The sequence below is a fragment of the Lygodium microphyllum genome, chromosome 29 (assembly GCF_053477565.2).
Source record: "Lygodium microphyllum isolate KBCC chromosome 29, Lygodium_microphyllum_v1.1.10, whole genome shotgun sequence".
Classification (NCBI taxonomy): domain Eukaryota; kingdom Viridiplantae; phylum Streptophyta; class Polypodiopsida; order Schizaeales; family Lygodiaceae; genus Lygodium; species Lygodium microphyllum.
Genome location: NC_141163.1, coordinates 6,136,483 through 6,149,432, shown reverse-complemented (window position 1 = coordinate 6,149,432; position 12,950 = coordinate 6,136,483). Strand labels below are relative to the sequence as shown.

The 12,950-nt window shown below is 40.3% G+C and overlaps 1 protein-coding gene across 1 annotated transcript; it reads right to left on the bottom strand.

The window, feature by feature from the left end:
* Window positions 1-389: 389 nt before the first annotated feature.
* Window positions 390-3,709, bottom strand: LOC148010334 (uncharacterized). The gene is made up of 3 exons (XM_087672092.1): window positions 3,265-3,709; window positions 2,712-3,063; window positions 390-1,664 (listed from the first exon to the last, which is right to left on the bottom strand). Exons 2-3 carry the CDS (start codon window positions 3,036-3,038, stop codon window positions 627-629), a joined length of 1,365 nt encoding a protein of 454 aa, XP_087528218.1. The 5' UTR covers window positions 3,039-3,063; window positions 3,265-3,709; the 3' UTR covers window positions 390-626.
* Between the last annotated feature and the right edge of the window lie 9,241 nt (window positions 3,710-12,950).

The window sequence follows — 12,950 nt, the reverse complement described above, 5'->3', positions numbered from 1 at the left end:
TTTTATTGCACCCATGCATGCCATTTATCAAGTTAAATGGATAGATTTGTGCATTCACACATGCACCAATGTATGGACGTTGTTATTTAGTACCATTGTTGTGAGAAGTGTGTGATAAAGGTTTATTGACATATATAATAGCATAGTATGGTGCTTTTACTAGTGTACTTTATCAACACTATCATCATTATGTTTATTAGATAAAAGGACTTCCTGCAGAAAAAAGGACCATAATATGTTCTATGGGATTTATCATGCTTGTCAATGTGTTGATAGTATAAACGTTCATGCCTATGATTGAGACTCTGATGGACTTCAATGAAAAGAAAGGTGCACAACACAAGTCGCTTGATAAATGATGCTGTACTAAAGCCTGATCTCCATCAAATCCCATGCAGTCTGATCTTAAGTGAAGTGGGTTTATTAAAACTCCCTTTTGTTTTGAACAAAGACCTAGGTCTTAAAATGAAAACTCGAACAATACAGACGTTAATGAAATCGACAGACGTGTGTAATTCGATGCAATTCAATCCAGCGAGGTGTGTATAATTCACAGCAAGCAGCAGCTGAATATCAATGCAAAACATTTATATGGGTATGAACCAAGATTAATGGCGGGCGAGCATTTAGAAGCTGCTGGGTTTACTTGACGTAGAAGTGCTGGTGCTTCCTTCTAAATTAGTAATGTTATGGTCTACTGTACTGAGAGGGACACCAAAGAGCTTGACAACGCCTGCCTGCTCGCACTGTTGTAGCCGATCAGCAGCTGGACGTTGGAGGATTGACTTGCAATCATCGAGACTTATAATATTGGGGGTGCTGCAGTTGTTATGAGAGAGCAGCCGGGCCGGCCTGTCGTTGCTATCAGCATATAAAAGACCAACGTTGCTCATGGAAGCGTGGCGTCTCAAGCTAACGTACCCTTCGTCGACGTCGGCGTACTGGTTGACTCGAGGGGTACGAGCTGAGGTGGCAGCGGGCACTGCTGACACGTGCTCCGAGGGTGGCAAAAGAGCTGGACGATTAGCTTGTTGTGCGAAGAGGTGGGACAGTGGGGTTGCGGTGACAGGTGGCGGGATGCGGTTGGCGGGCGGGAAGGCAGGTGGCATGACGGGGTTGGCCGCGGCGCGCTGCTGGAAGGCGAGGACGGCGCTGCGGCAGAGGTGGCGAAGGCGGGAGAGCTCATAGAGGAGCAGAGTGTTGTCCCGCCGCAGCCTCTCGTTCTCGTCCGAGACCACGGCCGACGCGGCGCTGTCATGCAAGCTGGCGCGCCCGGATTGGTCCACGTGCCGGCTGCTGCCGCCGCTCATCTCGCTGGACGTGGAGCGATCCGGGCCCCCCAAGTTATAAACAGCGTTCGTGCAGCCATAATTATTATAACTGTGGCTGAAATGGTTGTTGGCGCCCATGTTGACGTGCGCGGCGCCTTGAATATTGGAATCTGCGGAATTGGAGGGCATAGTCTGCAGCCACGTCAGCTGATGCAGGTGGTGCTGATCCTCTGACTGGGCCACGTCGGCTGCTGACGTGGGCGGCGAGGAGCGATTGTAGGCCGCGTGCGACGACGGCTTGCGACGGTGGATCTCGCAAAGCAGATGCGTCTCCCCTCTCCGGAAGTAGTCGTTGGCAAACTCCCACCTTTCTGGCACCACCTTCCTGAAGCCCTAGTATTTGATACAATTATGACCAAGCAATAACATTAATACCATGAGCACAGTTATTAACATCAAGATCATGCAGCTAATTATGGCGCACCGCATAAGATTCTACTTTAGTCATATAACCCATAGGCATTCATACATTGCTTGCTTAAGCTAGAGATGCATCAGCTCAGACATAATTACCGTTAGCTTAGCACCATCAACTCGCTAACCACAGCCACATTGACTACGATTTGCAGCTAGTTAGTTACGCCCTCTTGTACGATCGTATGACCATGTCATCAATCTCCTTTACAACATCGATCACTCCCCTCTAGAAGCCCTCGTATCTGTTCTCTTCTTACATGCTATATTAACTGTAATGCATTCTAGTGCATCAGCTAGGAAGGTTTTTCGTTGCAACAATGGGGGTCCTAATATGCCACATATAAGACAATGGCTTGATTAATCTCAAGGATCTACCAAGCCCATCCTTATGCTTAGATTGTACTAACATGAGCTCCGATGTCGTGTTTGTAGCCAATGAGAACCGAAACCACCACGTGGATATGCACTGCAACTTGCAAGCTAACCAACCAAGCAGCTCTACAGATACACATGCACATATATAGCATGCAAGCTTTAATAAAAGCATAGCTCATACGCTCTATGTATGGCTGTTGACATAGTGTCTATCATAATTTCCCTTGCTTATCATAATTTCCCGCGTGGCTAGTTGTAGAATGGAAAGAATCTAGCTCAGAACCAGGAAGCAACACTATTCTTGAGCATTTTCCCTCTTCACACAAGGCGCCGATCACGCATATATAAAGCGGCATGGCAAAATCCTGCTGAGCAAACAGACGCTAAACCAATGCAAAGCTGCTTAAGGATTTCCTCTTCACTAAATTAATGTCTCAGCCGTATTCACATGAAATGCTCCATGTGAAGATATGTACAAAGTTCACCGCCATGGGCTGATCGTGGTAAGGTCATGGACAGTTTGATTTATGATTTATTACGAGCTGCTGCAAGGAAAGAGATGAAATTAACCTCGACCTAATAACTTACGTAAGTGTTGAGCTGTCGTATGAAGCTGGAGAAATTGTTGTGCTTGAAGTATTTGGGCAAGATGTCCTTGGCGAACTCAGGCGGGCGCCATACGACGAAACTGGTGTCGTCCTCATTCCAGGAGACGATGTGGTTTGTAGCCGGATCGTCCACCAGCTCATAAGTCTTGGTCAAGAATGGTGCGGGCTGAGCGCAAGCACTCGCAGCAGCACCAGCACTGCCTGCTTGGGCAGCCTCCGCTGCGCCATCCGCAGTACCATGGAATAGCCCTAATGACGTCTCGAAACTCAAAGCCATCTTTGATTCTCCTCCACGGATCATAATCATGCATTTTCTACATGCAGGCAGCCATCTGCACAAAGTCGGTCAGTCACTAGCTGATTAACCATCAATCCGACTATACAACATATGCCAGCATCTTAAGGCACATAGTGAAACCTAATTGCGCGCGCAGACTTCGGATTTAAACATGTGTCAAGAGCAAGCCTTTACACATGGCTCAAGAGCAAGATATAGTTTGTGAAACACTGGGCTAAAGTCTAGACATACTTACATTATAGTTCGCGCATTATAGCACAATATTTGCGTAAGGACGTTCAGGCCAGATGTCACCAGACGTTGAGAAAGGTCCGGATATGGAATCCCTGAGTTGACGAGAGAAAGAGACCCACCCCAGAAGTATCGAAGAAGAAGCAGAAGAAGAAGTAGTTGTTGTGGGAGGAGAAGAAGAAGACGAAGAAGAAGCAGAAGGAGAAGAATAAGAAAAAGGAGAAGATGATGAGAAAGAAGAAGGAAAAGAAGAAGATGACGATGAGAAGGGCATTAGAAGAGGAAGCATCTTGCGGGCAGAAGGAAAAGTGGATGCTGAAAGGCAGATCAAATATTGTCAAGCTGAAGCAGAAGCTTCAAAAATCCCTCCGTGCAGGCAATAAGGACAGACATGTCTAATCCCTTTGCATTTGTTTAATTGGGAGCGTTGGGATAAGTACTTAACATTAGCTTTGTAGATTGAAAGAGTGGGTGATGAGTGGGGTTCCACAAGCTGGACGTTGAGAGATATATAGTGGGGCAAGGCGTGCATTAGCCTAAAGAAACTCTAGAAAAACTAGTAGGGCTTGTGTCTGATCGTGTGGAGAGAGAGAGAGAGAGAGAGAGAGAGAGAGAGAGCTGCATTCTGAAAGGGAAAAGGTTTACATGATGTTGAAAGACTAGATAGCAACTTGAGAGAGAGAGAGAGTGTGTGCAATCTGAGTGATGGTTTGCCTTTAGTGCGAGTGGGGTACTCGTGTTTTCCTTCTTTGGGTCCTTTACAAAACATACAACAGTGTAGATGCATGGATAATGGAAGGCCATTTTTATCAATTACTTTGTCATGTGTGCACTTTACCCCATAAACATTCCCCCCCATAAAACATTCTTTTGAGAGCTCTTTGATACTCGAAAAGGAGGGGGGTGCTCCCCAAAGAGTCCAAGGTGTTGGACTTCAAATTGTTGGCTCAATATTTTCCCAAGCAATAGGGGCTTTCAAGACACTTTCAACTAGGTTATGCTTGTATAGTTTCCCACTCAATTAGGATTGTATAGTTTCTCATGAGTGGGATCTGAGCATATACACGAAAAATTTTGCAATATGGTTGCATATATTTGATCATCGTTCATTTGATTATAGGGCTTGCAGTAGGCTCTATGATTCTCCTTGAAACCCCTTAAGAACATTTGACATCAAGATCCGCCTCCATGCAACCACCAAATAAACACACCAGGTAGGCTTAGATCAATGGCATTTATAACCTCAATATACTCAAAGGTCCTTGTGTTCATGTTTTCATGCAGGCATTCATATGCATGCCACATTACCATGAAGCATTGTAAGTATTACTTGACACCCTCCGGCCTTGCATGTGCACACTCCACACCTTTATAAATAAAATTTTCTCAAAGTGTTATTATACAATGAGCTATGGGATTGTAATAAGGTGACATTGTTTTTCATCACGTCAAACTTGCTCAACAACCAATACACCAAAGCTTACAGGTTGGCTTTTAAGGTCATTATTATGCATCCGTTCATTGATACACTTTTTGGGTTCTAGTCCCATCCCCAATTTCCATCATTAGACAAGTTTTGAATGGTTTGGTGTTGTTGAACAGCACATGAAGCTCCCTACTTTTAAAGCTAGGCTTATTCGCAATCTTTCCTTCACCAAAGTCACATTCAACTTTATCTAGGATGTGGTTGTTCACTTAGGGTAGCTACTCTTGGATAGCATGGAGAATTGACTCGAGGTTGTCTTTGTGCCTGGACTGCTGGCTTTTGCATGAAAGGGGATCTTCCTTGGGTCTAAGAGGATGATTGCCAAGTTAGCCCATGAGTTTTTGGAGACTTAAGGCTCTAGGGACTACAAAATGTGTGAGAGAGAAAGGAACTTGGCGTATTGAGGGTGGCAACTTGTAAGGCCAGGCATGATAGGCACAAACATGTTCTTTTTAGTTTTTGGCGTGTTATTTTATGATCAAGTAAATTGACTGGCATGGAATCGTCTTGAGAGAGCCGCAATGCGCATCTTCCGAAGGCTCTTTCTTTAATCAGATCTTACGAGAACCCATACACTCTTTTGAAAGGAATGTCAAACAAGACACGAGAGAGAGAGAGAGAGAGAGAGAGAGGAGAAAAGCATGCTGCGCCTCCTGCCGCATTGAGAAGACCGAGGCCAGCCATTGCCACCATCCTTTTCTGTCAAACAGTGGTATTGGTGGTGCTCCCAATGTGTGTATGTGTGTGTGTCGGAGAGGGAGTTCTTATTTATATGTCGAAAGCCTGTCACATGCATACGAAAAAGAGACACATCAAGAGAGAGAAAAGAGACGAGAGGAGAGGATGTTCCTTGAGACTTGATCCTTCCTCCTCGCTTTCCTAAATCTCGATTCCCTTCCTAGTCCCCTCCCCCAACCCTTCTCTCTCTCTCTCACACACACACACATTTCTTCCTTTGTCTTTTGAGTACTCATCTCTTACATTGCATACCTTTTGAGTACTCTTATCTCTCTCTCTCTCTCTCCTTTGCCTTTTGAGTACTCATCTCTTGTGCATTATTATGCTTGTTCATCATAACACCTTTAGCCTACATGGTGCCCCGGTGCCCTCCTCTACATTCCTCTTCTATACCCTTACACCGCCCCTTGGCCCGTTCCAACATAATTCTGTCCATGCATTCCATCATGGGCTTTAGCATTCTCCTTTTCACCTCTCCCTCCATGGTCATCTTGCAAGGTCCACTTTTCATTATTGCACTTGACCTTTTCATGCCCACCCTCTCGACGCTCCTTTGCCACATCTTCATGCTTTGGAATGGAAACTCTGCATCATTGTTTCTCTTTGACCTTACACCTTCAATATTCCACTCCCCATCATTCTGTTCTCTTTGTCCCCAACCTAAGTCAAGAGAAGGCTAATTATGACATTATTTCCTCCACATACAACTAGAGAGGTGAGCACTTTATCCAAGATCATCATCACCTTCAATGCTTCATGGTTGAATTTATCATCTCTAGAGACCTTATTTCCCCCAAGTGCATACATTGATCTTGCTTTTCCCACTCATTGTACTTCATGCCTTGAATGTGAAAAGCTTGGCGATTACGTTCCAAAAATGTGAGACAAAGTCATTTAAGAGATTTACTATCATGAGATTTTTCATAATGATGATTTAGTAGAAAACCCCACACACAAGAGGTCAAATATGTTCGGTTCAAGGCATATTTTTTGTACATTTGGCCAAGGGTGGATGAGAAGCTCGGCATTGTTCTTGAACGAGTGCAAAAATTCATTATAATAGAAGTGAGTCATTCCAACGTTATGACTCATTATTGTTGCAAATGACCTACCTATAATTATACTAATACTTTGTGTTGCGTACATGGGTGGAGTAGCTTCTACATATATTCTCATTCACATTACACTCATGCCTTTCTCTTTTGTAAGGTGCCTCTTCCCTTACTATTGGTTGTGCCAAAATTGCCTAAATTTTGGACACAACATCTTTTAACATATAAATCTTGCATTGCACTTTGTGATGTGTAGTGTGTGTGTGTGTGTGTGTGTGTGCACGCGCGCGTGCGCACGTGTGTGCGCTTGTGCGTGTGCGTGTGTGCGCATGTGCGCATGTGCACGTGTGTGTGTAGAGAGAGAGAGAGAGAGAGCAAACTTGTGGTATAAATATTCAGGTCTTGACTTGAACAACATGATTTTTATAAGAAGCAATAGATATAGTAATACCATGCCAAATCTAGGTTTGAAAAGAGTCAAAGTATGCATGATGAAGATTAAACATCCCATCCAAAAGAAGAACTTGTAAGTATCCTTTTTTAGATCTATGTATAGGCTCCTTGTAGAAAACACACTATGCACATAGCTTACAATATAAGTGGAAAGAAATATTATAGTGCATGTGGAAACAATTGTTAGTTTACTTAGCCTTACTCCCATTCCTTAAATAATCTCCTTTTTGGGAGTCAAAATGATGTAAATGGCACCTCAAGTGATAGGTCTTGGATCAAGACTTTAAATATGCATTGGATAACACTGCTTTGCTTTCCAAAACCTTGAATTTTGGCAAAAGGGAGATCAAATGGAGCTTTGTGTCTTTTGTGAGATTCGTCAAACTTGTGTGGAAATTGGGGGTGGGGGGAAGGATGGTTTGGGGAGTAATACTAAAATTGAGTGATTAGTGGTTCTCTATTGATTTGCTTCACCTCCTCCTCCTTCTTGCATGCGTAGATGGAGCTATGATATTGTGCATAATGAGCTTGATCAAGGGGTTTTGGTTGAGAAGTTAGATGAAAGATTGAGAATTTAAGTAAGAGAGATACACATGGATGATTTTAGTGGTTAGTCTTTGCCAATTGGCTATTTTTTGCAAAAAAAAAGTGATTTCAAAATGTTTGTAGCTTGAGTATTACCATTTTGAAAGAATATTTTCTATGCTTTGATATTTTTTAAAGAATATATTTAGGATTTGCCTCAAATTCCTAGAGTATTACGCATTCGTACTATATACTAAGGCGCATTCTAAGGATATATGAGATATCTTCTAAACCTTTTTCAAAGAGCTTGTAAGGATTCACCATATAATTTATAAGTTTAAAACATCTGAATATGTTAAAGTCATCCCTATTCACATACCATGAAGTTGACGAAGGATAAGATATTATCTTGCAATAGGTTAGAAATTGAATTGCTATATTGTGGTAAAACTAGAATTGGTATGGTATTCTTATCTCCAATTACATACACAAGGCAGTTCCATTATAGGGGTCAAGTCTTTAGTTACATCATAAAAACACCCAATGATTACCTATGTCTCCATTTTAGTTCATTGTTGCAAAGAGACAAAAAGAGCTATCATAGGCATATAAAAACAAGGACAAGTGGACTTGAGGCTCGCAAAGAGCAAGACTCTTAATTAAACTCTTAACTAAAGGAGTTTGAATGTGAGAAAAAGTTTTGTTTGTGTTCATATGTATACCACATTTCACTTTATTTTCCTTCTTCATTACATTCTTGTTATATTGGCCTATATGGAGATCCTGAATGAGTAAAGTAAGTTGAGAAAGATCTTTGCTTTAAAACATATCTTGGTTTACATTATACTAACTATTGGATTTCATCTTGGGGGGAAAAAAAGCACAAGGAACTCAGTTTTTCAACTATTCAAACTTGAATTTCATGTGAAAATTTCAATCTTTACTTCAATATTAAGTTTTAAAGCGTCATAAGTTTGAAATCTCAAGGAAAATACATTCATTTAGTTAGTTCCACAACATGTTTTGATGGTTCTACTATTTCCCCATTTTGGTGGTAGCACTTTGAATAGGGAAACTTTAGTTCATTAGTCAATACTGTGAGGAGAGAAGATGAGCCACCAAGAATACCAGACTTTGAGATCACAAGGATTTTAGTGGTGTTCTTTTTTCACAAAGAGGTGGAGTGGATCAAATGTATCATCCTTAAGCATCTTGAAACATTGCACCCTTTTACTACCCAAAGTTTCACATTAGCTAATAATCTCATGCTATATCACTTTTTAAGCTTGCCTACATCCACTCTACCCTACAACCCACTTATTTAAGTTGGTACATTTTTCCATAAGCCCTAAGAGAGGTGATTCAAGTATTGAAGCATCTCTTGAACGAATAAAATATGAAAGCATGATATTGTACCCCTACTTTACTTCAAGCAATAGCAATTGTGAGGTTAGAGTCTATTCAGTTCTATACTTGCAAAATAATGTCTTGAAGACTAATTTTAATGGCCCCAAATAGACATAAGGACAACGCCTGTGCACTTACCCATTAAAGGTCACATCATTGAAGCTAATATGCATCTTGAGGCTCAAGCACAACCAAAGGAGGCAATGCATGTCTCCTAAAGCAAGATAGTGGTGGTCATATACCAATCCAAAGTCACAATGATTTCATGTAATAATGGATGGCTCAACAAGGATAATCAAGTTTGAATGAATTATAAACAAATAAATTTAGTTCAAATTACACTTTAAAACTGTCCCCTTTTCCTCAATTTATAAGGATGGTCATGCACATGATAGCAAGATTTTTTAAAAAAAAACCCAAGATTGGCCCAAATAGACGTACATAAGAATTGATATTTTGGCTCTAAAAATAATAGTAGGTGGAATTTTGGCTTCATAAAAACCTAAGAAAACTTTTATATATATATATATATATATAAGGAATACAATACATTATAAATTATAGGGGTGGTTTCAAGTACATTATGATTAAAGAAGTGTTAAAAAATGATATTTTTTTATTGTGATGTAACTGTCTTTATATTTTTTATAATGTAAATATCTTACCTTAAAGATTTGTGCTTATGATATCTAGCTGCAAAAGCTATTATGGTACTTCAATTCATTGGCATTTGGACACCAATACACCTTAGCATCTTATGGGATGCCTGAAAAACTCACCTTGTGAGGTGAAGGTCCTATGCTCTAGCAAGAATCAATTGTTTTGTTTTATGATCACTCAATCACCAAATATGGAAAAGAGTTGAGTGGTAAGTGCACTTGTACTAAGGATGGCTTTGGACTCAAAGAATCTCGTTAAGGCTCTAAACACATAAATTCACTATGACCATCGAAGGAGTGCTATCATATATGCCCTAACCTTGCGAGGTTGCAAGGTCCCATCCTAGGTAGGACAATGTTTAGTCATGCTTAAAGGAGTCAGGGGCTTTTATAGACTTTGTGTATTAATATGAAATATTTTTTTAACAAGTGTTTATCATATGCTTAAAAAGTGTGTTAATGGACCATTGTAATGGATTAAATTTTAGATGTTCACATAGTGTGGTAGCCTAACTTGCTTAATTAGATAACTAAAAAAAACCCTTCAAGGAATGCGGGAGGGCTTGGTCTCAACGATTGAGTGCCTAGAGTCAAATTCACTACAATGCATAAAGGGTATATTGACAAAAGGTAATATTAAAAAATGCATGCAAATTTGTTTCAAAATATAAGGCCCCACCATTATACTCTAGTATCAAATTTGGTGTCTGTACATCAGTATAATCATTGGAATTATTGGTGCATACATCAATACATATACTGATGTGTATAATGGCACACATACTAGCAAATATATAAATGCAAAGACTAGCATATATAGTGATACAAATATCGATGTGTGTAGAGAATCATTGCAATGGATATACATACAAGTGAAGAAAAAAACAAATAACATGGAACTTTCCCCTTGCATGGGCCAAACGCTTGGTGTCCAAATCTACTCTCTTTTCATGGATACATAGAGAACTTCTTCCCCTATTGAAGATGTAAATAACTTTCTAAAGTGCTTGATCTTGATTGGGGACATAGATGAGGATAAAATCTTGGTCTATGAGTTGAGGGACTAGCTACCAATGTACTCCCATCCCTCATACAATTTGCCAAGTTGACATGTGCCAAGTCAAGTAAGGATGTTACGCGAAAACTCGTGCCACAAAAAGAAGTTAATTCTGATTCAAGTGAAGATGATGAGCCGAGATCAAATGAAGATGAAATTAAGGCTAGTGTGAGAGGACACCAAGTCTATTGCTAGATGGACATGTGTAGGTGCTTTGATGTGAGGAGAAAAGGCAAGATATTGGAAAAAAACCCATATGCTATTGATTTTGGGAAGGGTGTGAGCAACAATGTTCGACATCATCAAAGCTTGCAATTCCTTTGGCTTTGTCTCACATTCATGGTTAGACTCCATAATGGATCTTTTGGGTAAACTTGGCACTAAAATTGCACTCACAATCTTTAGACCATCAAGTTGGTGCAAAATTGATGATTGCCTCCTTGACACTACCAAGTCTCCCTAGTCACTTATTTTCATCCTTGGATCTAGTAGTGAGTTTCCCTATTTCACCTTTTCAAACACTATCTCTTCCTCCCCCACTAATGACTACAATTTGGATATTCTTTTCCAAATTTCAAGATACCATAATGTAAGATCTAAATGCTCAAATCCAATGGTTGGAGAGGTTGATTATGGGTGATATTACTTGGGGCAAGTAGAACTTGCATAGCAAGTGGTAGAAACTACCATGCAGAAGGATATGAATTATACAATCATACTATGAATACCTATGAGTATCTTTAGTATGGAGATGATCAATGATGACAATACTAGTCTATCCACTATTTATAAATGATAGGAAATAAGTATCTCCAAGGAAATGAAGAAGCATATTGGGATTCAAGTCACTCTAAAGTGTGTGAAAATTACCATGTTGTTAAAGAAAACAATCATTTTGAGTGTAGAGAATACTAGTACTATACCCCATACCAAAACCACTACTACAACTAAAGTAACAAAATACCCTCACCTAGAGCATCAATAGGATATGATTGATAAGATCAAGCACTAGTAGAGGAGATGCAAGTTAAGTTGGAAAATGAATAGGGAATGAATGATATGATTACAATTGGCTTGTCTAGTATAGAACCCATATCAATCTCCATAGGCCCACATACCTTTGGGAGTTCTGGATAGATGAGAAGCCACAAGCTAGAGAGAATGAGAAAAAGAATACCAAGAGTTTTTGTGGATACAATCTAACCCTTATTTTCTATTATCTTCACTCATATGGAAAAGTTCAATGTATATGTATATAAGGGGTGCTTACTAGGCCATAGGCCATCGACACCGCCCGAACAACCTAGGATCACACTGATTAATATAAGGTTTACTTGTTGGGTCATAGACCATCGGCTCTACCCTAACAACCTAGGATCAACTGAGTAATAGAAGTTGGAATGCTTATAGATATCGTATTAAGGATCATATAGATCACCAGAAGCTTGATTGTATTGAGCCCCAGTAGTTGAACACTTACAAAGCCTTGTCAAAAGAGGTGGATCTAGAGTATGGCATGAGCTATGGAGGATGGAAGATGTAGACGGGACTCATGTAGACATAGACATAGACAAGACCAACTGTCACACAAGTGAATTAGGTTCCATGATTGAGACTTGGACTCATAAACACAATCTTGTGTGTAAGACAATGACACAGACACTTGATTCAAGGACAAAAGTACTATGACATTGGATTGAAAAGTGAACTAAGTACATCATTATATAGTCTCTTGCCTTTCTCTGCTCTCCTCACTATGCATGTGGGATACAAAATCCTTTGTTAGGCATCATCATTTGCTCTCTTTTTCAAAACCCCCCTCAAATGATGAGTTCCTACACATGCTGGCATTTGCCTCCCCTACATGTAAACATGGCCTCGAAGATACAAATAGCTTTTTATCAAAACAATCGATCATAGTTGTTATTGTAGATAGTAGAAGCATCTTCTTCTTCTTCTCTTTCATTCGTGATCAGATTTTGGTGGTGATCATCTTGCATTCGTGAACAGATTCTGGTGGTGATCATCTTGCACATGTTGGGCTCTTTCCTTGTGAAAACATTCATTGGCTACATGGCCAGTCTTACCATAATAGTGTCATATAATCCGATCCTTGTTGTTTTTGTTGATGATTCCTCAACCTCTTCCTTTAGGTCTAGCAACTCCTTTGGTGTATAAGAGGTTTTCCCTAGATGATGGGACACCATATTTCACATTCTTGTTCTTTTATTTATTCTCTTCATCAAGAAGAGAGTGCTCAATATCTTTGTGTGCCAAATTAGGTACATTGCTAAGAGTAGAGGCAAGATTTTC